Raw genomic sequence first — 24,856 nt, 5'->3', positions numbered from 1 at the left:
TGGCGATCCACACAGCCTGAACTGCAGGGCCAACCCACGTGGCCTCTCCTGTCTGGTGGCATTTCCCTCTAAGGAATGCGAATGTGATCATACCGCAGCCATACGCTGTAATCATTGAGTCCATATTTGTTTCTTTTTACATGACCATGCAGATTTGTGACCTAGGGAGTCATATATCTGTTTGTAGGCAAAATCACCTCCTCATTATTGAAGTAAGCACCCCGTAAGCCATTCCAAACCTCACAGGGCAAAGAGAGTCACACAAGGCCACACAGGTTGTCAGTGGCAGTGGGGGAGATGAGTGTCCAGGGTCCAGGTCAGCTCCACCATACCTGCTGTGACTGTCATCCCCCTCATAAGCTGAGAAGCACTCACAATTAAATAGCACCCACTTGCCCAACCCTGCTCAGAAGTTGGCAGGCAGGTCACCTGCATCTCTCCTCTCCTTGAACCAGTGCTGTTGCTGGGGTGGAGGAGGCAGAGACTCAGATGAAGGAGACGAAGAAGCACATGGGTGTATTTCTTGGTCTTATTTCACTTTTCCACTTTCACCACTACTGAACTGGAACACAGCAACCTCTTATATACACAGTGGTTTATTAAAGGAATGTATGGCCCACATCAGCCTAGCAAGGATTCTACTGGTAAACCTTCCCATGGCCAAAGGAAAAAAAAGCAGGAGTTGAGTGGCTGGGGTGGGGTATAGGCAATGGAGAGAGGGCAGAGGAGTGTAGAAGCTGAATGCAGCTAGAAGCTTGCTCCTGAGTTTCTTCTTCTGTCTTCAAATCTTTACTTCTTATGGTCAAAGACCCAGCTGTTTCAATTGGCTGGAGATGCACTCTTCTAGACTGCTCAAGACAGCCAGAGAGAGGGGAGGAGGGAAGAAGGATACTGTGGAAAGGGATGGCGGGGCAAACATTTAGAGCTAGAAGCCACTACTGCGCCATTGCTAAAGTTTCTGTCACTAAGCCTAAAAAAGCCAGTGCAGTAGGGGCCTTATCGCTCTTAGTTTGCTAGGTTTCCCCTCTGAAATAATGAGCAGATTTAACCAGGCTAGCAGAAAACAGAAAGGAAGAGCACGGGGCTATGCAGGAGTTAACAGAATCTTGATTCTTGCTCTATGGTCGGTACTTGCACAGGAAGTGTTGGTGCTTGTTGCATTCCTTGCTGCTCCAAGTTAAAAAGTCTGTAAGAAAATAAACAGACATTTAAATCCATTCAGTCCTGTACTGAGCTTGCCAGAGTTATCCGGGTGTTTTTCTTGGAGTTATAGATAAGGCGATATGACAGTTGACTTTTGGTGTCAACTTGGCTAGGCTATGGTGTACAGTTGTTTGATTGCTATGAAGATGTTTTTTAGATGTGATTAATGTTTAAATATCAGTAGACTTTGAGTAAAGCAGATGACCCTCCATCATGTGGGTGGGCCTCCTCCAATCAATTGAAGGCCTTAAGAGAAAAGCCTGGTCTCCCAAAGAGGAAGAAATTTTGCCTCCAGACTGTCTTTGGACTCAAGACCACAACATTAACTCCTGCAAGAATTTCCAGGCTGCTGGCCTGCCCTGTGGTTTTCAGACTTGACAGCCCCCACAACTGCGTGAGCAAATTCCTCAAAGTAAATCTTTGTCTCTCTATATATACATCCAACTACTTCTGTTTCCCTGGAGAACCTTAAGACAGATACTAACTTTCCCAATGAAAGAAAAACACTTTAAATGTCACACACCATGGCAAAAGCTCCACTCCAGCACTGCTTTTGAGGAAAGGCAGGGGTTGACATGAATCAACTGAGAACGAGGGGCTCTTGTGTTGAAGCAGGACACAGTGAGGATCTGAGGGTGGCCTTTCCTAGGCTCTAAGAAGCTCCTGTTCAAAGTTAAAAGAACTGAAAGCTGCTAAAGCCATTCACATCCCAACAGGCCATCTGGTTATGAAAAAGGACTGAGCCCAAGGCGGAGGTGGCCTTTTGAAGGACTGAAGTATTTTTGAGGCAAGATCCAGCTATTTCCCTCCCAGAAGCCAAGTTCCACAGCGTCACTTGTCATCCATGGGTGTCTGCAGCAGAGTGAGGAGTTGTTCCCTGGCTAGGTGTCTGCTTGGGCCCTGACCTGCAGATCTGACCCTGTTCCCAGTGTGTGTGGGGTGGGTGAGAGCTCTGGGGAGAGGAAGAGGTGAGATGTGCCCCTCCCACTCCTAGTTCTCAGAAGCCACAGAGGATGGGGCCTGCCCATGCCTGCATCCATAGTGCTCAGCGCAGGGGCCACAGAGTGTAAATGAAATGGGCCCTGCAAGCTTGTGGGTACTTTCACAGTGTGGGGCAAAGAAAATACGGCACAAGGCCATGGGCTGGGCTTGAGACTGACTCATCAGCCGGTCCTTTTGAGGTTGCTGCCCATTCAGCCTGTGGATAAGCTAGTACAGCAACTTCAAACAATCAAGCACAGCACAGCTCACCATGGGCACTAAGCTAGAGAGGTCTACTTTTCCCACCTCACCAGAGGCGGAGTGCAGGGAAAGGTGAGTGAGGGACCTTACTTTCCCTCTCCTCCAGGCCACGGAGCCATGAGCCCAGCTTGCACATGATAAACACGCCACATGTATTCAGATGATTAGGACGATTATTTCCTCCTTTTTATAAAGAGGCATTTGAGGCACAGAGAAGTAAGAGATCTGCACAGGGTCACACAGCTCAGTTAGGAGGAGCTGGGATTCTACCCTGGGCATTCAGAATGCAGAACCCATGCTCTTGACCTCAATGTATACTGAATATGAAATTTCTTTGCAAACTGCAAAATCCCACTTATCATTATTAAATGTCTCAAAGTGGACCAGCAAAACATCAGGAAAAATTGCAAGCTGCAATTTTCCGGAGTCACAAAACACGTTCTGATGTAAAGGGGAGGGTCAGAAAGGGTGAGAAAGAAACACACCAAGTAAAATACTCTGAAAATCTTTCTAAAGAGATATAAAAAAGGAATAGCTCTGTCACAGAGACAGAACAAGAATGTGTGTGTGGCTGTGTATTGGGGCATTAATATTATATACATTTTGAATGTAAAAAAATTAGAAACAGAGTGGGGAGCAAAATCCATTGTACTGATGTGGCTGAGGGGGATGTGCTTTTAAACTCTACCTTCCACCAGTTTTCCTCAAATCCTTGCTTCATTCCTTGTGCTTTTCTGCCTTGAGAGCCAGTGTTCTGATAGCCACGAGCTGGGTGAGTAACCGTGGGAAAGGAAAGGAACCCAAAGACGTGCTGTTCCCAGAGAGCTTCAGTCTTCTGGTTCCCATCCACACACACAACAGAGGCAACTTCGCTACTGAAGTTTGCTGATGTGATCATCGACTCACAGGGAAAGGACTTTTGTTTGAGAACTTTGTCCAGTGGGAATGTCAAAATCTGGGGAATGTGAGGGACTTGGGGAGGCATCTGGTCTACTGCTCCCAAACCAAGTCTGGCCTCCAGCCCCGGAGAGTCTGATGTTGCAGGTCTGAAAAGCGAATCCCTGATATTGGTATTTTTACAATTGTTCCTCATTTGATTCTTTTGTGCCATGGAGCCTCGCTTCTAACACTTTCAATGTGTCAACTGCAATAAAAACTACAATGTCCACCTTTTGCTTGGTTAACTCTGGCTATAAAGTTTCTCACTGCTTCCTGGGGTAGCTCGTTATGTGTTTGAGCAGTGCTAACTGTTCAACATTGTTTTCCTTGATTAGAATAAAAATCCACTTGTTGGTAGCCTCTGCCTATTGGTTTTGATTCTCTTCTTTCCATCTGAGCTGACTTCTGCCTTGAACAGCAGCAGCTGTGCTCTCACCGGTCTGTGAAAATCCCTTCTCTGGCTGTTGATCCCTGAGGGTTTTCCTCAGAGTGTGTCTCATCATGTCTGCTCTTCGCCTCGTGCTGTTAGAAAGTTTTCTCACTCTCTTTTTCCTTCTTATAAGTTTATTCCTCAGAAAACATTAAACTTCCCCTATGTCCTGCTGGGGGTGGCGGAGTCCCTCCCTTCCCCAGCCCAATAGCTGAGACCTCAGCCCAGGCCTGCCCCAGGCTGACTTCTTGACTGGCAGGGGGTCCTGGTGTCACCATGATGGCCTATTAGACCCACTGGGATATTCTCAAGTGTATGACCTTTGGCGTTGAGTATTCTTTAATATTCTGTGATCTTGTACAGCTGAAGTTTTCTACACCGCTTATTTGTCATGGTTCTCACCAGGGGGGGAATTTGCCCTCCACAGGAAACACTTGGTCATTCCTGGAGATATTTTTCACGACCTGGGAGGAAGAGTGCTGCTGGCTCCTACCGATTAGAGACCAGGGATGCTGCTCAACCTCCTGCAAAGTACAGGATAGCCCCCACAACCAAGAAGTACCCAGCCCAAGGTGTCACCAGTATGAATGCTGAAAAGTCTAACTCATGAGCATAAAGACAAAGAATGAAAGCAGGCCAAGGAAAGGAGGAGGCTCATGCAAGTGTGTGCAGCCTGCACTGAGTTTCGGGCCACTGCATTCTGGGGACAGGATTCAGGGAAACAGGAGGGAAGAACTGAGGCAAAGCCCGGCTTTCCAGGGCTCATGGCAAACCCTCATTTTAAAGAAGTCAGAAGAGATTTATCTGTTTTCACCGTATATATTTACTCCCTGTGGTCTGGGTTTCCCAAAATGGGATCTATATCCCCCTCGTGGTATAGAATGTGATTTTAAAATAAGTGTATTTCAGAAAAAAATTGAATGGATTTAAAGAAAATATTGAGTAAATAGCAACAGCTGGAACATTGATATGACAAAGACTGTAAAGTGATCACACAGGACTGAAAGTTGGTAACCAACGTCTGTGGCAAAGCCACTGCCCTGCTGGAGAAGAGTTGTTGGTGTGGAATGGGGAGGGCAGAGTCCCCTGTGTCTATTTTTGCTCTGACTAGGTAAAGGGAAGGGTCTGCGCATTGAGGAGTGGTGAGGGGTGGCGCATTAGAACTTACTGTTATTGGAGCTCATCTCAGCACAGTGCTTGTTGCCACCCATGGACTTGCCAGACCAGGATCTGTACAGATACGTGGCCCCATCAATCCACTGCCACCGCTGCCTCGGCAACAACAGGAGATGGAGAGGCGTACAGCTCAGCAACCCACCTGCCACAGCCAAGGAAGTCCCTTCAGTCCCCTTTAAAACATGTTTTCATTGCAAACGTTGGGAAAGTGCAGAAATGCTTAAAGAAGGAAGAAAAGAAAGTCATTCCACTCAGCCACTAAAAGGAAAACGTTACCAATGTTACTGCAAGAAATAGAAATAGATGTAAGTATTTATTCCATCTGAATGACAGGGTTCTGACTGATAGCTATGTGAATACATAAAAATGCAAAATTTCTGATAGTCAAATAAATGACCTTAAAAATGAAATAATTGTATAAAATATTTGTAACAACTACGGTAAAGGATTATTCATTTTTCTGGAACATAATATTTAAAAAGAGAAAAAGCCATAAGATATTTATAGACAAATACTAAGGGATGAACACATGCATATTCATGAAAGAGGGTGATGAATGTGTGGTATCTTCAGAGTTTTATTAAGAAGCAGGAAGTATGGGGGTTCCCGCTTTATGTTCCCTGTGTTTGTTTGAGTCAACTAAAGAAGCCCCACCAAGAACCTATTAACTAAGACCCCACACCTAGACCTCAACAACAGCTGTTCCTTACAAAGACCGCTCATGTCAGTTCTTACAATAAGGTATTGATGAAAAGAACAGGAAGTTACAGTGAAAAGCATCAAGGATAACATAAAGAAAATTAGAGCATCAAAAACAAACAAACAAAAAAAGGCTAGCTGAAAGTTTTCAACTTTAACTCAAGATCCAATGGAGATTTGATTGATCTGTCTCATAATAGGCCTGTGTGTACACACACACACACACACAAACTTGTTAAGGCTTTAGAAAGCTGATAATTAGGCCGGGCGCGGTGGCTCAAGCCTGTAATCCCAGCACTTTGGGAGGCCGAGACGGGCGGATCACGAGGTCAGGAGATCGAGACCATCCTGGCTAACACGGTGAAACCCCGTCTCTACTAAAAAAATACAAAAAACTAGCCGGGCGAGGTGGCGGGCGCCTGTAGTCCCAGCTACTCGGGAGGTTGAGCCAGGAGAATGGCGTGAACCCAGGAGGCGGAGCTTGCAGTGAGCTGAGATCCGGCCACTGCACTCCAGCCCCGGGTGACAGAGCAAGACTCTGTCTCAAAAAAAAAAAAAAAAGAAAAAGAAAAAAAAAAGAAAGAAAGCTGATAATTTTGTGTTCTGCCTTTCAGGAGGGCCTGAATTAGACAAAGGTCTATACGTTTAAATCATATCCTCCACCTAGGGCCAGAACTGGGCCCCTGACCTTGAGGCCTTGGTCTCTGTCAGCTGGAGGCGCATCTGGAGAAGATCCACCCACTGTGTGCCCGTTATAGGCTGGGAGGCCATTCCTCAAAAAAGAGGATGCCAGCCTGGCTTTCCCAAGAGGGCCTTTGTGGCCAAGTCTGAGGTTACCTTCTGTGGGTCATGCAGGCCAGTCCACACGGGCTGGCTTCTCTGATAGCCACTTATGTACTTTGCTATGGTGCTGGCTTCCTTTACATTCAGGATAGATGCCAGGTGGGCTCCGTTTTCGTAAGACTGACACTCGAGCTACGTACAAGGAGAGGTCCTGTTAATGATGCCTGCATGTTTAAAGCACAGCCCTCTCCTCAGAAAGCTAGTGTGCCAAGCAGGAGGGACTCACGCAGCCCCCACTTCCTCCACACAGAGTGCTCTAAACCCCGCAGAAGGCTTCCTGCCAGCCTGGGAGATAACACAACTACCGCAGCGTTCGGTCTCGAGAAAGAGGCAGTGCAAGGCCAGGGCGAGAGATTGGGGGTCTAAGGACGTGCCCGGGGTCCTGGTCTTGCATCTCAGGGGCGTATGTGACCTTGACAAGTCACTTCACCTCTCTGAGGCTCAGTTTCTTCATCTGTAAAATAATTACTGCTACCTAGGACCTGTCATGAGACCTATTGTGTTATAAGACTGCATTTTGACAGATCTAAGAAACTGCTGATTGTAAAATGTGGCATTATTTTATGTCCCATGAAGAAAGAAAATAAAATCCCTGTCAATGAATCTGTGATACACTGTGACACAGCGTGTTGGTAGCACACACCTGATTTCAGAAGTGTCAGAACGTGAACACAATGTGCATCAGAGAACAGACGTTACGGCAGTGCTCTTTGCGGGACACCTCCAATACACTGGGCACCCCACCATTCCATCCTAACAGCAGCCCAAGGAGACGGGGCCCACCTTTAGTTTACAGATGGGTAGACAGAGGATCAGGAAAGGGCAACTGGACACAGGAAGAGAGCCCAGCTCTCCCTAATTCCTAAGCCTACATTGTGTTTATTTTAAATTATTATTAGCCTATGTTACATAAGAATACCACATTGTAAATTGTAAGCAGTAGTCTGTAACTTATTTTGACTTGCTAGTGAATGGGCATGGATCAATTGCCTAAACATGTGAGGTGATCCTCCAGAGGAGAGGAGACGGCTCCCGGTGCTGGTGGAGAATTCCTGCCGATTGAAGGTGAATGTGCCCACCCCTTTGCCTTTCCTCAACAATAACCATGCCACCAAATCTGGTTGGATTTGGGGGTTTCCTGGGCACTAGAGGCAGATATGTAACTATCCGCTTTGCTGCAACTTTTAAAACTTTCAGCTCTAATCCCAAATCTGTCTTACTCCTGTATGTCTGCATATCGATCCCAAATTTTTCCTTCTGAGGTCCTTTGCAAAAGTGCTGTCTTCTTTCACATCCAAGGCCATGCAATCTGAATTTTTCTTGTGGGTGAATAAATGGTAATCACTCACTGTTTTAAGGATTGTATGAAACACATGGCATGACAAATTCTTGTTCTGTAACCAGAAACCTAATTGTTCAATTAAACAAGGTAAATGTTTATATATATGGGCATGTGTATATAAACTTTATTTTATTCTCTTCTGAGGTTGTGTTACATGACAAGAAATTGAATTAATTCAATACAGTTTTAGTTTGGGTTGCTTAGGTTTTTACTGCTCCCATTCTTGCTTTTACTAATTTACCCAAGATTAGATCTGGTTACTATTTAATAATAATTTAGTCCGCACACTTACAAACCACTTACAATACCAGCATGCTTCACTGTAATTCTGTTTAATTCTCAGGCCCATGAGGCATGCCAGTCAGATGACCAGACAGCATTTATTGAGTGCCCACTGGGTACCAGCCACAAAAGATCCTGTGTCAGAAGGGGAAACAGGCTTGGAGTATGTACGTGATAGCCTCCCTCCCAGTCCACACAACTGGTACTGCTGGAGCTGTAACTAGAACTCAGGCCTCTGCCTCTCAAGCTCAGGGTCGCATGTCCATGTGCTTCTCACGTTGCCTCTATCAGCTTCCAGGGGTCTCAAGAGCCAAGGGCAGTAGCAACCCTGGTGAGGAATCAGGGAGCCTCATAGCCCTTGTTGGGTTTGAGGGGTCCCCTTTGGCCTCACCGTCCCAGCAGCCCCTCTGCATCCTGGTCCTGTTAACTTTGTTAAGGTTCAGTGTCAATCCTGTGGGCTGTTCTTTCTTGAGACCCTGAATTGGCATCTACCATGTGCCATAGGCTTTATGCAAGTTGTTTTAATGAATCCTCCTGACAAGTCCATGAAGTAAAAAGTATTATCCCACTTTCCAGTAGGGAAACAGGTAAAGGGAGGTACCTAGTGAATTGCAGAGTAGTGATGTAAACTCAGGTCTCTATTACTCCACGGTTCCCAGACATCTTCCTCTTTGTTCTCTTTGTTTTCACAGAGAAAGGCTATTCCTCTCCACGAGCTCATTTTCTTTCCAGGGACAGAGTCCGGGAAGCCCTTTCTTCGCTCCGTCTCTCTTCCCTTTTTATACAATTATTTAGGACTCAGCTCAGACTCTGCTGGGGTTGCTGCGTCAGTTATTCTCAGTGTAAACTTGGGCAAGTCATTTATACTCATGCTGCATTGAAATGTTCTGTTTCAATGTCACATTAACCCTGGGCTTTCTGAGGCCAGAGAATACGTTCATAGCCTCAGTAGCTGGCATGTGGTAGGTACTTCATTCTTGTTTTTGTTTGTTTGTTTTCTGTTTTTCGTTGTCTAGTTTTATACAGAGATTCTAAGACCGCATGGGCCCAGATCATGCCAAATGTACCCATATGACTCCCCTAATTAATCACAATTCGGCAGCATTGACTCCCCACACGTGGCTGAGATAACTTACTTTGACTGTCTATTTGGTTATCTCTCAGACAAAACTTCAATGAAATAAAATGGACACGTTTGTGGACTGTGTAGAGCAGTGGAGAAGTTTCCACAGTTTCTTGGACTGCTTCACCTTCTGTTGGCGGCTCCAAGGTGTCTGCTCCAGGCGTGTCTACACACCCCTCTCTCTGGTAAATCTCTTATAGCAACTCCATTATCCTTTCTGTGAATTCCTCATCTTCTCGTCCTCCTTTGATTGATGTGTTTCTGTCTCCTTTACTGACAGTGAGCTTGCTGAGGGTAGGGGCTATTTCCTATGTATCCGTATGTGCTTGTAGCCCACCTAGGGTCTGGCATACAGCACCTGCTTCAGCAATGCTTATGGAATTGAATGAGTGAACACACAACCCTCTTCTCTCCATTTCACCAGCCAAAGGGGCTTCTCTTCATAGTGCCCAGGAAGGACACTTGATCCTGAATCAAATGAGATCTGAGGCTCTGGCTGGTCCTTTGCTCTAGAAAGCCCAGGCCAAGCAGGCAGGCAAATTTCTTACCTCGGCATCAGACCAGTTCCTCAGCTTCCTGAAGTAACCATAGCAATTGGACTTGTGGTAAAACCATCCAGGAGCACAGCTGGGTCTCACGATGATATCTGCACATAAACAAAAGGCAATTGCACGTTATGATAGCAAAAACAATCAATTCCCAGACTTGATACAGTTCGCAATCAGGAACCCCTTGAATGAAGAGAGTCCCTTCATGAAGATTCCTGCTACACTGCCAAAAATGTATACACTTTACCCTTCTTCTGGCTTTTCCCAAAGGGCCCTAAGGCCTTTTACTAGTGTGACTGTGTTTCTGCGATTACTGGACACTGCCTCTGAACTGACACTAATTCCAAGAAAATGTCACTGCGGCCCACCAGTCAGAGTAGGGGTTATGGAAGTCAGGTGATCAATGCAGTTTTAGCTTGATCTGCCTCACAGTGGGTCCAGCGAGTCCAGTGGGTCCCCTGAACCCATGCTGTGGTTATCTCCCCAGTTCTGGAATGCATAATTGGAATAGACACACGTACATAATTGGACTAGATAGACACACATAACTGGAATAGATTCTCAGCAGCTGACGGAATCTTGTATGAATAGTGAAGGTCAGACAACTATGATTTAAGGCATCACAAGAGTGGATGAGGGACATAAATTGGTAGTTTGGGGCATTCCAAGGAGGGAGAAGTCACTTTGGCCTGGGAGACAAGGGATGGGTTACATGGCAACTTGATTGGAACTTGAGCATAGGTGGGCTATGTGTCAGTACTGGGGGAGGGAACATTTTAGGCAAAGGAAGCAGGAATGTGAGGGCATGCATAGAAACAGCAAGCACTTAAGTCTGCCTTAAGGGCTTAAGATACAGGGTGTCCTTCAGGCAACCAGTGGCAGAAATAGGAAAGAGCCAGGGCTTAGAAGCAAAGGAATCCATGATTCAGGGAGGCACATGATTTTCCTGCTAGTCAACTGGTGAATGGGCAATGTTGCTGTATCTGAAGGTTTATAAAGAGGGGGAGATGACTGGATGTACAGAGGCACCAGGTGATCAAGGGGATGTCAAGCTAGCAAGTGTAGGCTTTGTGACCATGTGGCTACCTTCTGACACCATGATGGGTGCAAAAGTGTTTCCTTCCATAAGGGACGTCCACAGACTGCAGCTGTCATAACAGTATTTTTTCTCTCCTCATTCAAATGATACTACTGTCTCTTATTTGCCCCACTCTTCTGTTTTATTTCAGCCCCTGCCCGTACATCTCCCAGGGCTCCCCATTGCTTTCAGAGGAGCTCTCTGCTCATCTAGCATGTAAGAGATTTTATAACCTGGCTGTATGCCCCTATCCAGCCACATGCTTCTATGCCACAGTCCCAGCTCCATCTTGGAACATGAATGCTCAGTGTAGCTTTAGATCCTTTGTATGTGCTATTCCTGGTATCTGTGAATAATGAATAATGACCAACCTAGCTAAGGCAAGGCAGGAAAGGTTTCAGTGAGTATGTCAAATATACTACAAACAAACAGCAAAGATATTCATGTATTTAAATGCTTCATCTTCTACTACATTCAGAAATATGAATATAATTTTATGATAAATAAAATGCAGCCTTTATGCCATTGCTATTACTACTAGTACCACTATCACCAGCTTTTGTAAATAAGATGCTTGACTTTCTATCACCTCTCTGTTCTCTCCCTGTCTTTGTAGTCTCCATCTCTGTCTCTTTTGTCTCTGTGTCTTTGTGTGTCCCTCCTTGTCTACGACTGTCTGTTTTCTGCTCTCCTTCTTTTTTCTCCCCCTTCTTGCTCATTTTCTATCTCTCTCCACTCCCCTTTCTGCCCCTCACCCTGCGAGGTGCTTTCTTGGTGCCAGGCACCATGTTAAGTGTTTTATCCGTATTGTATTTTTATCAAGATTGCTTGAGGAGGTGAGGGAACAGGCTCAGGGTGGTCATCTGCCCAAGAAAGATACAAAAGCTGCTTTGCAGATCCCGTTCTCTATGACTTCAAAATCTATATTACTGCTACCAGCCCTCCCAACCTTTATAAAAATAAGAAATTCAAAACTTAGAAACAGAAATAATTAACTGGGCTGCCTTGATTATTTTGTCAGGAGGAAAAGAAATCCTTGCACTTCAAGGAAAAATTGATCTTCTTAAGAGAAGGCTGGCCATTGATTACCAGAGGGCAGATATGACATGGGCTTGAATTTCAGAAAGGGACAGCTGCGAAAACATGCCTTCCGTTGTAATACCGGTGAGACTGTTCTGAAAGAGGTGGCAAAGAGGAACCCAAATCTCTGACCTTTGGCCCGAGGACAAAGACCCCTGGCATCACACCTGGGGCTCCTGGTTTGGTCTTGTGCCCTCTGAAGCAACTCTCCTTGGCATTCTGTGAGCAAACATATTAGGACAGACCCTCTACCACCATGGTCCTTGTTTCCCTGGATCCAAGCCGTGAAAGCAGAGGGCCTAGGGACACACGCGGAGGACTTGGAGGGTCAGAGTGGTCAGAGTGAAGAAGACCCAAGACCATGCTGGAGCCCAGACAATCACGACTCTATCTCTTCTCTTTCTCTCCTTTCTCTGACTCTCTTTGTGTTTCTCTGAGTGTTGCTCTCTGTCTGACCATCTCTCTGTGTTCAATTTTCTGTTTGTGCATCTCCGTCTTTGATTTTCTATGCATCTCTCAGTTCTCTCCCTGTCTTTGTACTCTCTGTCTCTTTTGTCTCTCTGCCTATGTGTGTCCCTCCTTGCCTATGACTGTCTGTTCCCTGCTTCTCATTCTTTTTCTCCCCCTCCTCCTTCCTCCCTTCATCTCTCTCCCCTCCCCTCTGCCCCACACTCTGCAATGTTGCAGCTATGGCTGTGAGCCCCCTGGTGGAGACATTTTAGCTCCTAGATATGCAACTAACAGCTGCTCTGCTGTGCTGTGGCTCTGCCTTCTGCTACCCCACTCCCATTGCCCAGGTTGGAGTGCAGCGATACCATCTCAGCTCACTGCATCCTCGACTTCCTGGGCTCAGGTGGTCCTCCCACCTCAGCCTCCCGAGTAGCTGGGAGCACCCACCATACCAAGCTAGTTTTTTGTACTTTTTTTAGTAGAGACAGAGTTTCACCACGTTGCCCAGGCTGATCTCGAACTTCTGGGCTCAAGTGATCTACCTGCCTTGGTGTCTCAAAGTTCTGGGATTACAGGCATGAGCCACCGCACACGGCCTTACTCCACACATTTATTGAGCATTTACTATGTACCCGAGGCAGGTCCAGACCATTTACATATATTCTAATCATCTTCATAATGACCTTGTCATTATTCCTATGTTCCAGATGAAGAAGCAAAGGCAGAAAGAAGTCATCATGTCCCAGGATCCTACAGCAAATAAATGATAAAAGCAAGATTTGACCCCAGGCAGACAGTCTGACTCCAAGTCTTAGTCATCTTAGTAATGATGCTCAAGTTAATGCTTTAAATCCTATATGGGTCAAGCACATTCGTTGAGATTATTTTGTTTAATTACCAGAGCCTCCCTGAGAGATAGGTGTGGATAACCATTTCCATTGTACAGAGAAGGGAACCTCCTCACAGGGGTGAGTAAACTACTGAGGTTATCCAGATGTGGAGTGCGGTGGAAACTGGGAGAGAAGTCAATGTTTCCTCAGAACCTTGACCCCACCTTACATGGTGCTAGAGCCCCTCATCTCTACACATGCATTGTCAAGAGGTTTCAGCTTCCAGCGTCTTGCCTGGACGACTCTAATACTCTTTCTACTCCATCACTTATTACATGTGTGACCTTAGAAACGTGATTTAATCTCTTTTAGCTTTACTTTTCTTGTCTGTACTAGTGGGATCAACAATATATGCCTTCTTCACACAGTTGTTGGGAGGATTAATTAAGATAACTCACGTACGGTGATTAGCACAGAGCTTAGTGTATAGGAATTGTTCGATAAACAGTAGCTAGTTAAAACCTGAAACTATTAACACCCATCATCATTATTATGTAATAGTTTTGAAAAGATAAGCCAGATGAAGTTATTTTAGTGTCCATAAATGATGTTGCTCTATGTCTCCCCGCTCACTGAATTAATGCCATGAATTACTTCAGGTGAAGGGCAGGTATCAGGACAAAGAACTCACTGTGGAAGCAACAAGAGTCTAATATTCACTGAGAGAGAAAATCAATTTCTAAGTCCCCTCTATTTCTCTTAAGTAGGGCAGTGCAAAGAACATTTAGGATATGTCATAAGGGAGGATCCACCAAGATAGTAAAAATAAGTAGAACGTCCTTCTACAGCTGGGAGGGAGATCTACCTGGAAAAGAGAAATTGAAGGATCTGTAGTGAGTGTTGTGTCTACATTTCCTCCTCAGGAGAGAAGCCAGAGAGGTTAGTGAGATCCCCAGGGGTGGGAAGAGGGTTGTATCACATTCCCCAGGATGTAGCTTGGGCAAATTTCAAGTTTCATTAAGGAGGCCTGAAGTCAGCACAGAACAAGAGTGGCAGGGAACCACCTGGCCATGTAGAAATGGCCACAGAAGACAGCTCTGCAGGAGGGACTCAAAAGCAGCCCCTCAGAGCCTTGCACTCTCTTGTACTGTTTCTCTCACATGGCTGAGTTCCACAGGTCCTGAGAAGCCTGAGATAGTTCAGCGAATGGGTGTAGGGTTGGCAAATAGCCATGGAGGACATATTAAGGATAAGCTATGACTAGGACCACCGACTGCAGCCGTAGGGGCCAAGACGATGCCCAAAGAACCTTGCTTCTCTTCGTATGTCCTTCCAAACCATCCTACCATTGGCCGAGGGCATTCCCCAGCAGTAGCAGTGCTAAGTAACAGACAGCACTGGACCCCTCTGGAAGCCCTCTTCTCAACAGAGGCAATGCTCAAACATGGATTCTTCACTCACTCTTGCATGCCCAACACCCAGCAAGGCCACATGAGACTGTGAAAGGCACTAGAAGCCCAAACATCACTTAGTCTTACTGTGTGACGTTGGGCAAATCTCTACCCTTTTCTGGAATCCATTTTCCTTGTGAATAGAACAAAGAAACTACACCAGATGAGATCACATTTCATTTCCTTCCATTTCTGGTATTCTGTGACATTCCTTCTTAGCTCACTTGTACAATGTTCCTCCCCTGCTTTCTCTATTGGTGGATTCTACAATATTGCTACTCACTTTGTTGCCATGTTACTTTGCACTTGATGTGTGATCTATAAATGTTTAAGCGCCATCTCTCCAACTCGACTGTAGGTCCCTTGCAAACTGGAATCCCTAATAATGCTCAAATGGTAAACCAGTGCATAAGCATTGAGGAATTCTGATTATGGCTATGACTTATTGACAATCTGCTAGGCAACAGGTGTTTTAAACACATTATCTCTGCCCTTCACAATAAACTTGCTAAATTAATGTTATAACTTACACTTAACTGATGATTTAAGTATGGGTTATAATCATATGGAATTGGGTTTTGTTGGATTCTAGAGCCCTTGAATTTTTTAGTACTTGTCTTTGTTTTTCATCTCCATGTTTAAAAACCTATTTCCTGCAGTTCCTACATGTTTTTGTGGGTGAATGGAAGGGTGTCCCACGTGGGCTGTGTGAACACTGGCTGTGGCTCAGTTCCAGCTACGTGATGGATACTCACCGCCCGGGACTCCTATTTTGGCCAGGCAGCTCAGCAATAGGAGCAACCGCATGCTTCTGGAAGCCATCTTCCTCCTCCCTTGAGGATGTAGCTACTGCAAGGATCTCAGAGACCTTACTAGCACTTCTTTAAAACTCCTGGGTTCTCCTTGATCTGCAAATCTGAACACATTTGCACAGGTGAGAAGGACCCAGGAATCTAGATGCCGACTCACATATGGAGGAAAATAATACAATATTTTCCTGGCTAAATCCAGACTTTATAATGAAGGGAATCTCAAGTTAGATGTACAGGTTAGAAACTTTTAAGAGATTTTGTTCTTACCTGCAAGACCTCCTGGGCCGGTGCCAGAGATTTAACTATAGCAGGCTGAACAGTTTCACAGTCTGAATAGAGGCAATTTGTAAACCACCGAGCACTCGCCCCTGTTAGCTTCAGGAGAGCCAGCAGAGGGCGCCCAAGGCAAGCTTCCTCACGGATAAGGCAGATATGGGCATTTTGTGTCAAGAAAATCCAATAGAGTGGCTCCGACATTGAATTTTTTTTTTTTTTTTTTTTTTTTGAGGCGGAGTCTCGCTCTGTCGCCCAGGCTGGAGTGCAGTGGCGCGATCTCGGCTCACTGCAAGCTCTGCCTCCCGGGTTCACGCCATTCTCCTGCCTCAGCCTCCCGAGTAGCTGGGACGACAGGCGCCCGCCACTGCGCCGGCTAATTTTTTGTATTTTTAGTAGAGACGGGGTTTCACCGTGGTCTCGATCTCCTGACCTTGTGATCCGCCCGCCTCGGCCTCCCAAAGAGCTGGGATTACAGGCGTGAGCCACCGCGCCCGGCCGACATTGAATTTTTAAATGTTAAAATTAAACGTGAGCACAGTGTCCAATACCCACATTTTACAGAAGAGAAAACCTGAGGTCAGTAAGTATGAAGTCATTTGTTCATGGACACCAGCTACAAGCGGATCTGACTCCATCAGCACTCTTTCCTTTACACTTAGTTGACATCATTTTTAAAAATAAAGAACATGGCTTTATCTTTTCCCCATTAGCAAACAACACATGAGCTATTAGAAAATTAATGCAAAACTAGAAAATAAGAAGTAAACCCCACGTCCAGGAGATAAATAATTTGGTAAGTAGCTTACAGATATCTTTCGTGTACAATTTTATATAAATAGGATCATATCGTCCTATAACCTGGTTTTGTTTCTCAGAAAAAGATTGATTGTAATACATTTTCTTGCACTCACATAACTTTAATGCATTTTTAATTTTTTCTTTAGTATAAATTCTCGTATGTAGGGTTGTGGCATCACACAGCATGCACATTGTCATTTTAATACCCTTTGTTAAATGTGGGGGCTGTGCCATTTACCTCATTAATAGAGCACTAAAAGGATTGGTTCCCTAAGCTCCCAGTGAATGCTTAATTTTGTCAAATTTTTGGTTAATTTTGGTATATTAAAGAATCTTAGTGATTTAAAATATTTTACAATTACTAATGAAGTTGAACATCTTTTTATATAATGATTTGCTTTTTGTATTTGGTGAATTTTCAGTTTACAGTTTTGCGCATTTTTCTATTTCATTGTTTTTTTCTCCAATTCGTGAGATCCTTTTTGTATGTTTATTGCATTTCACGTGTTACTAATAGGATTTCTCAGTTTGTATTTTTCTCTTATAATTTTTGCCATTCTGAAATTTTCAAAAAAATTTTTTTTATGTTTTTAAAAATATTTTTTAAATTTATATCAAAAGACTGCCCATTACTGTCCCATAAGGTTAAACTATTTATCAGTGTTCTCTTCTATTTTCATCTGTCTGGGCTTTGTTTTAATATAAGTATGAAACTGAGTTCTGGATTTCCCTCCCAAATAATTATTAAAATGAGTTAATTCATTGAATCCACATTTAATCATACTTTATGATTAAAAAATCTGAACATACAATCTAACTCTCAAATAAAGTGAACTGGCATTCATCGAATGCCTACATGTCATGTTCATAAGTAAGCTGCACTGGGCCGGGCGTACTGGCTCATGGCTGAAATCCCAGCACTTTGAGAGGCCGAGGCGGGTGGATCACCTGAGGTCAGGAGTTCGAGACCAGCCTGGCCAACATGGCAAAACCCTGTCTCTATTAAAAAATACAAAAATTAGCTGGGTGCGGTGGTGTAATCGCAGCTACTCAGGAGGCTGAGGCAGGAGAATCACTTGAACCGGGGAGGCAGAGGTTACAGTGACCTACCAGACTGCAGAGCCAAGATTTAACCCAACAGCTTGACACTAAAGCCAATGCTCTTTACAGTGAAGGAAGAAAAGAAGGTAAATAATTTAAAACAAACAACACAGCAACAGAAAGCCTGACAAGCCTCGCTAGAAATACAATTTTTCATTTCCGGCCTGGCTAATAGCTGACAGAGGAAAACAGATGTTTAAAGAAAGCCCCCCATCAACAACCGCAAAGAGGATTACCTGTTTGGCAGCCAAGACTCTGAGGGCCCCTGCCTTCTTCAGTGTCTCCAGTGGTCCCTGTCACAGTTTCCAGAGCTTTTATATCTTCTTGCCTCAGGAGTTAATAATCTTTACTTTAATCATAAAGCAATAATATTATTTGAGAAAAATAATCCATCCATAAAAGCCTTATCTACAGTGAAAAAAATGAATCATATGAGAGACGACTTGAGAATGTACATAAGGTGTGCTCTGACTAGCCAGGAAAAGAACTTCTCCCTGTGTGCAAACAGAATCTTTTCTTTACATCCCGTTATTAAAACTGACAACATCCTGTAATCTGTTATAAGCCCATCTTCCTCTCCCCTTAAGTTACTTTTTCATGGCTGTCTTTTCATCCCTTGGTATTGTGGATTTCTTTTATTTCTCTTTTACTTCTAGAAGGATTTTCTATCAGGGTCAGGCATGGGTTATGACCCATGCGGTGGGACTTGAGGCCCACACACAGATTTTCCTCCTAAAGCACCAACTCCACTCCCTCAACATGCATGGGTTTCCTCAGAGATCTGCTATTTGAGCTTCTCCTGCGGAACAAGGGTGATCATGTCAAAATAGCTTACATCAACAGAGTGTGTTACAGTAAAGGGTTTTCCCTTAAGTCATGAAATATCCTTGTGAGCAGCATAGGACAGACATCCCCATTACACACTCAAGAAACCCGACCTTGAGAGAGATTAGAAACCTTCCAAGGTTCACATCGCTGGTCAGCAGTGGACCTGGACACTGAAACTTGTCCTTCTGACTCCAAATCTAGCCTTTTGCTGAAATACAGTCCTACTGAAAAATAAGCTATTTGAAAAAAGTAACAAGATTTTCTTTTCCAGTGTAGATGGCAAAGGATTAGGTTGTAGGTGCCAGAGATGACTCAACTTCAAACTACAGATTTAAGTCTGTAAAGGACCGGTATGTCTGGAAACTTTAAGTCTGGAAGGGACCATAGTAGTTATCGAATCTTACTCTTTTGTTCTACTGGTGAGGAAAATGAGGCCTAGGGAAACACTGTGACTAGTTTACTGCACAGACAGTTGTGGGTGAAGCTGATATCAGAAGCCAGCTTCCTTGCTCCCAGCTCAATGTTGTTTGAAAAATGCTACTCAGTCTTTGTTATTAGATTTTTCCATCAGGTGCATAAATTCATGGTAGGACATGAGAAAGTAATGCTTTCATGGTTTACAAAGAGCATTTTCGAGAATCTCTCCCATTCTGATGATGCTCTGGGAGAAGAGCACACGGCTTGGCCTCCTATGGCTATTGGTTCAGGTCCACATTCTGTTATGCACTCACTGTGTGACACCGGGCACGATACTGAGCCTTTTGGACCCTCAGATTAGATAGATCTTCTGTGTTCTCACCAGCTATTGCAACCCTCAGTCTGCTACCTCCATGCCATTATATAAAGATTTAAAGCCTTTAGGACCCTGAGGTTCCTAATCTGTACATGGAATGATGGTATTACTAGATCAATTTATTTGCTGCACTACTTGTTTGACACAAACCTCTTTCTCTTTAGGCAGCTGGATGGGAATCATCATTGCTTCATGGCACAGTCGTGTACAAAGATGTTAACTCCAAGTCTTTCAACTTCGGAAGTCCTGGTCCAGATGTAAGACAGAAAAGTTCTGACAAAATGGTTGATTAGCTAGATCTCCTGTGCTTCCACCAGCCATCCCAACCCTTAGTCTGCTACCCCCACACCATTATATAGATTGAAAGACTTGAGATGGGAGAGAAGAGAGTAGAACAGATGAGAAAACTATATGTTCATAGGTTCTCTCACTGAACCCTCACATTGACTAGCTCCAAATGAAGGCATTGATAGGACTCACATAAACCTTTGAGATGTAAGAATATAAAGGACCAGAAAAATATCTGAATCAAAAAGGTCCACTGAATGGTAAGTTTATTTTTAAAAAATGTCTACATATAGACACCTCATACATGAAATGTACAAAGTGAGAATCCTCAAAGTCCCAAATCAGCAACAATCACTTTCAAAGTAACAAGGATGGGGATGGCACCATAATGGAGAGAGAAAGTGGAAGCCAGGCAGCTTTCACATACTAACTTTACTTGTTTATTTATTTATTATTTTTAATTTCAGTAGGTTTTTGGGGGAACAGGTGGTGTTCGATTACATGAATAAGTTCTTCAGCAGTGATTTCTGAGATTTTGGGGCACCCATCACCCAAGCGGTATATACTATACCCAATATGTAGCCTTTTATCTCCTGCCACCCCGACCCTTTTGTCTGAGTCCCCAAAGTCCAGTGGATCGTTCTTGTGCCTTTGTATCCTAATAACTCCCACATATGACTGAGAACATACAACGTTTGGTTTTCCATTCCTGAGTTACTTCACTTAGAATAAGAGTCTCCAATTCCATCCAGGTTGTTGCAAATGCCATTATTTCATTCCTTTTTATGGCTGGGTAGTATGGAACTCTAGCTTTAAAGTGCAAAGGAAAACAACTTTCAACCTGGAATTCTGTACCCAGCCAACCAACCATTAAGGGTTAGTATGACAAAAAGATATGTTAAAGTTATAAGAACGTAGTTAAGATTGCTATCCATAGACTCATGGAAATTACTGCCTAAGCATGCCCTTTGTCAAAAAATAAAAGAATCCCAGAAGATGTGTTACAATAAAGAAATAAGTGTTGACTGTATTAAATAGCTATAACAATGTTTAAAATAAAATTAATAATACCTTTATTTTATTTTTAATATAAGTGGAAACAAAAATACCAGAAAATAACAATTGAGATTAAAGAGAGTTAGGAATGAAGTGAAAATATTCTAAGATCTGGCCAGGCACGGTGGCTCATGCCTGTAATCCCAGCACTTTGGAAGGCCGAGGCGGGCAGATCACGAGGTCAGGAGATCGAGACCATCCTGGCTAACATGGTGAAACCCCGTCTCTACTACAAATACAAAAAATGAGCCGGGCATGGTGGCGGGCGCCTGTAGTCCCAGCTACTCAGGAGGCTGAGGCAGGAGAATGGCATGAACCGAGGAGGCGGAGCTTACAGTGAGCCGAAATGGCACCACTGCACACTGCACTCCAGCCTGGGCAACAGAGCGAGACTCTGTCTCAAAAAAAAAAAAAAAGTGATCCTGATTAAATTGAGACTTCATTAGAAAATATTAATTTAAGTATATGTGTTATCAGAGGCCTTTTTTGATAATGCAAACTTGATGTTGCTGCACTTACGATGAAATATTACAATTGAGCCCCACATTCACCAAGACTTCCAGTAGAGCAGGAAAGTCTTTCTGAGTCGTACACCTTCACGTCACTCTTGCCTCCAGCACTAATACTCCATCCACTCAAATCTGTGCTCCTTCAACACCACGTGTTGGTACTTCCTGGAACAACCCCATTCGAGGTCACACCTCCATGCCTTTTTTCATGTCATTCCTCTGCTTGCAATGCCCTTTTTCTCATTCCTTGTTTGGGCGTGTTTATTCATCTTTTAATTAATTCATTCAATAAATATTGAATGTGATTAAGTGCAAGAATCTGGGTATATGGGTGTAGGTGTGGTAGGGAAGGGGACAGGAGGTGAGAAAAAGTTGAAGAACAGCCATCTGGTTTCTGTCCTGCAGGATCTTACCACAATGACAACTTGGTTTGGTTTACAGCATTACTTTGGAGGCTTTTCCTTATTCTACTCTCTGACAGCAGAAATGCCTTCCGTTGTGCTCACATACCCCACGCCTGGCACTTAAGAGTCTCTGTTTTCTGGTTGGCTACCTGATATTTCACTAAGCTACTTTAGGTCAGGGATCATACCTCCTTCCTCTCTCTCACCTTATGCTCAGCAATTTTTAGTAGCAAAACTAACCCAAAGAAGAGTAGTTGCTTCAAAATCTGCCTCTTTTCTTCTTACGTATTTCCATCTAGCGGTTCTAGGGAACAAACAAGCTCACTCATATCTTTCTTTTTCCCACAGAGTAAACTTCACTTTATTTTTATTTTTTTCTTTTGAGATGAGTCTCGCTCTGTTGCCCAGGCTGGAGTGCAGTAGTATGAGCAGCCTCCTATGCAGCCTCTACCTCCCAGGTTCAAGTGATTCTCCTGCCTCAGCCCCCCAAATGATTGGGATTTTAGGTACCCACCGCCATGCCCAGCTAAGTTTTTTATTTTTAGCAGATGGGCTTTCACCATATTGGTCAGGCTGGTCTGGAACTCCTGACCTCAGGCGATCTGCCTGCTTCGGCTTCCCAAAGTGCTAGGATTACAGGCATGAACCACTGCATCCAGCCCAGGAAAGCTTCACTGAACATATTTTTGGAGAAGATATTCACTTCTTTGCCAGGGAGAAATGCCTTATTTCCTCTCTTGAAAGAATTCATGCTCTAAGCCCACTTGAAACAATTAAAATTCCTCTATGAGGTGATTTAACTTGGCTTCCTAGAAGACTCCAAATGGAAACCTGTGCATTAGTACATCCCTACAGGTAGATAGTACATTTCTCAAAAGTGGTATGTGATTAAACATGCTTAGATAAAAGTGAATATTCTGATAAAAAATTAAAATGTGATCTCTCTCCATAAGTCCGCAGATATTCAGTAAGCTCTCATCAGTTTGTGACATGCTGGTACAGCTGTCAAACAGAATTCCCTAAGATAATGGACGTATTCTAATCTGTGGTGTCAGTGAGGTAGTCACTAGGCACACACGGCTATCAAGCACTCAAAATACGATGACTCAGAATGGGGAGTTGAATTGTGAACTTCATTTAATTCCAATTAGTTAAACTTAAGTTTAAACAGTTATGTGCGGCTAGTGGCTGCCATATTGTACAGCACAAACCAAGAAGACGGGGGCAAATTTTTTTGTGGAAACAAGTTGATGTGGAACAGAAGATGAATTGTTCCTGTTTGCAGGGAAGCTTAGAGACAGAGGGAAACTCATGGAAGTAGGTTCTGAGTACCTAAGGAATTGTGGGGAGTTTGGGGGAAAGCTGTAGAACTTGTATTTGAGCCAAATGTAATTAGGTCGCCAAGCAGGAGTGTCTCAGCTGGCACCTAGGGTACACTTTAGAAAGAAATCGTTGTCATTCTCTGCGATGTGATAGACTGAGTCTGGGGTTCTTTTGTTACATCTACAGCACAGTTTTCTTCCTCTGCTTTCCCTGATTCAAGCTTGGATGTGGTTCCTTTCCCTTCCTCTTCAAATGACTGATGAACTTCATTTTGAGTTGAATAGAGGAACTTCTCAATATTTCTTCATTTGAGGTCACGGGTAAATTGTCTACAGCTTCAGTCTGACAGTTACTTACTTAGGATCCATTTTAACTAATGAACAGCTTCTGTTTTACTAGTAGTTCATGCCTGTCAGAAGTTTTTTGAAAGGGTGGAAAGAAGAACCTCAGCCCCAGATGGGCAGCAGTGTGGAAAGTATGCATTGAAATGGCGTTAGAAAGAGGTCAAAGAAGATGTATTTTTGGGGGAATGTGAAAAAATGAAGTCTGGTAGAAGGATTTGGAGAAGAACTGACATGACTATATAATACGGAGGTGAGTCTTGTAATTTTTTTTCTAATTTTAAATCCTAAGAAATAGCATGAACTAATCATTATATTTAAAAAGAAGAAAAAAAATACTGTGATTTTGTCCCTGCTTCCACAGGGTGCAGACTTTTATGGCCCTGGACTTTGTCCCTTCATATTTTACAGAGCTATTGACTATGATCACTGATACAAGCAAACCCTTAATATCTCCTTATATTGAAAGCAAATCCTATCAGCAGGAGAGAGGAAATGAATCACTGTGGAGATGCCCATTAACTTTTACAGCCAGTTTGAAGAAACTCTTGTCTTGAGAGCAGCAGGATTCATCCCCACTCACTCATCCCACAGTGGGAGACACGTGGCATGGAACTAACTCTCCTTCTCCACCACTTCATGAACAACCTATTATCTATTTTCATGATAAACTCTCCAGCTAGAAAGTATCAGTTGATTTGCCCAAGAGGCGCAATGGAAGTTCCACTCCCAAGAAGTAAAATAAAAAGCTTTCATCTGTCAAGGTTTTCAACTCAGACTTAATCTCCTTCACGGATCCTGTCCTAAACCAGCCCCCTCCTCTATAACATTTCCCACAGTCTATGTAAATTATTTGCTTATGGGCCTAATGTCCTTAATAAGATATCTTTTCTCAAGAATAGAGATGTGACTTTTCATATTTGTCTATATGTCTGGCACTTCAGTTGTGTTTAACAAGTGCTCACTGGACACGTCTCAGTGTATTGAAATCCCCAGGATAGCGCTTGACACATAGAAGGCCCACAATACATGTTAGTTTCTTTATTCTATATCTTCTTCTAAAGATTTTCACAGATGGGCCGGGCGCGGTGGCTCAAGCCTGTAATCCCAGCACTTTGGGAGGCCGAGACGGGCGGATCACGAGGTCAGGAGATCCAGACCATCCTGGCTAACCTGGTGAAACCCTGTCTCTACTAAAAAAATACAAAAAAACTAGCCGGGCGAGGTGGCGGGCGCCTGTGGTCCCAGCTACTTGGGAGGCTGAGGCAGGAGAATGGCGTGAACCCAGGAGGCGGAGCTTGCAGTGAGCTGAGATCCGGCCACTGCACTCCAGCCTGGGTGACAGAGCGAGACTCCGTCTCAAAAAAAAAAAAAAAAAAAAAAAAAAAAAAAAAAAAGATTTCACAGACTAGATTGAGCTTTTTATCTCAATAATTCATGTACATTTTACAGACGCATATGTAGAGGTGTAAAAGGCTATTATAATAACAGGCACTATAATTCATTTGGAGGGGAATTGTCTTTGATAGGGAAAATACCTTGGTAAATAAATTGGGGTGGAAAGTGAGACTCTAAGAATATTGATTAGGAAAATGCAAGGCAGTAAAACGT

General features: G+C 43.8%; 1 protein-coding gene across 1 annotated transcript; it reads right to left on the bottom strand.

Annotated features, from left to right (window-relative positions):
• Nucleotides 1–578: 578 nt before the first annotated feature.
• On the bottom strand, nucleotides 579–17,991 carry REG4 (regenerating family member 4). Its single transcript, XM_010360649.2, has 7 exons — nucleotides 17,940–17,991; nucleotides 15,472–15,632; nucleotides 9,828–9,925; nucleotides 6,527–6,664; nucleotides 5,707–5,708; nucleotides 4,983–5,086; nucleotides 579–1,186 (listed from the first exon to the last, which is right to left on the bottom strand). The coding sequence occupies exons 2-7, from the start codon at nucleotides 15,536–15,538 to the stop codon at nucleotides 1,119–1,121; spliced, it is 477 nt and encodes a 158-aa protein (XP_010358951.1). The 5' UTR covers nucleotides 15,539–15,632; nucleotides 17,940–17,991; the 3' UTR covers nucleotides 579–1,118.
• Nucleotides 17,992–24,856: the final 6,865 nt, after the last annotated feature.

The sequence above is a fragment of the Rhinopithecus roxellana genome, chromosome 8, assembly GCF_007565055.1.
Source record: "Rhinopithecus roxellana isolate Shanxi Qingling chromosome 8, ASM756505v1, whole genome shotgun sequence".
In the NCBI taxonomy this organism is placed as follows: domain Eukaryota; kingdom Metazoa; phylum Chordata; class Mammalia; order Primates; family Cercopithecidae; genus Rhinopithecus; species Rhinopithecus roxellana.
The sequence above is the reverse complement of the archived record's forward strand: the minus strand, read 5'-3'. Positions and strand labels throughout refer to the sequence as shown.

Coding starts and splice junctions, on each gene's coding strand:
- REG4 (XM_010360649.2), bottom strand. CDS start 15,538: ATGGCTTCCAGAAGCATGCGGTTGCTCCTATTGCTGAGCTGCCTGGCC. Junction 9,926..15,471: donor CAAAATAGGAGTCCCGGGCG/GTGAGTATCCAT, acceptor GTTTATGTGCAG/ATATCATCGTGAGACCCAGC. Junction 6,665..9,827: donor GGAACTGGTCTGATGCCGAG/GTAAGAAATTTG, acceptor CCTTGTACGTAG/CTCGAGTGTCAGTCTTACGA.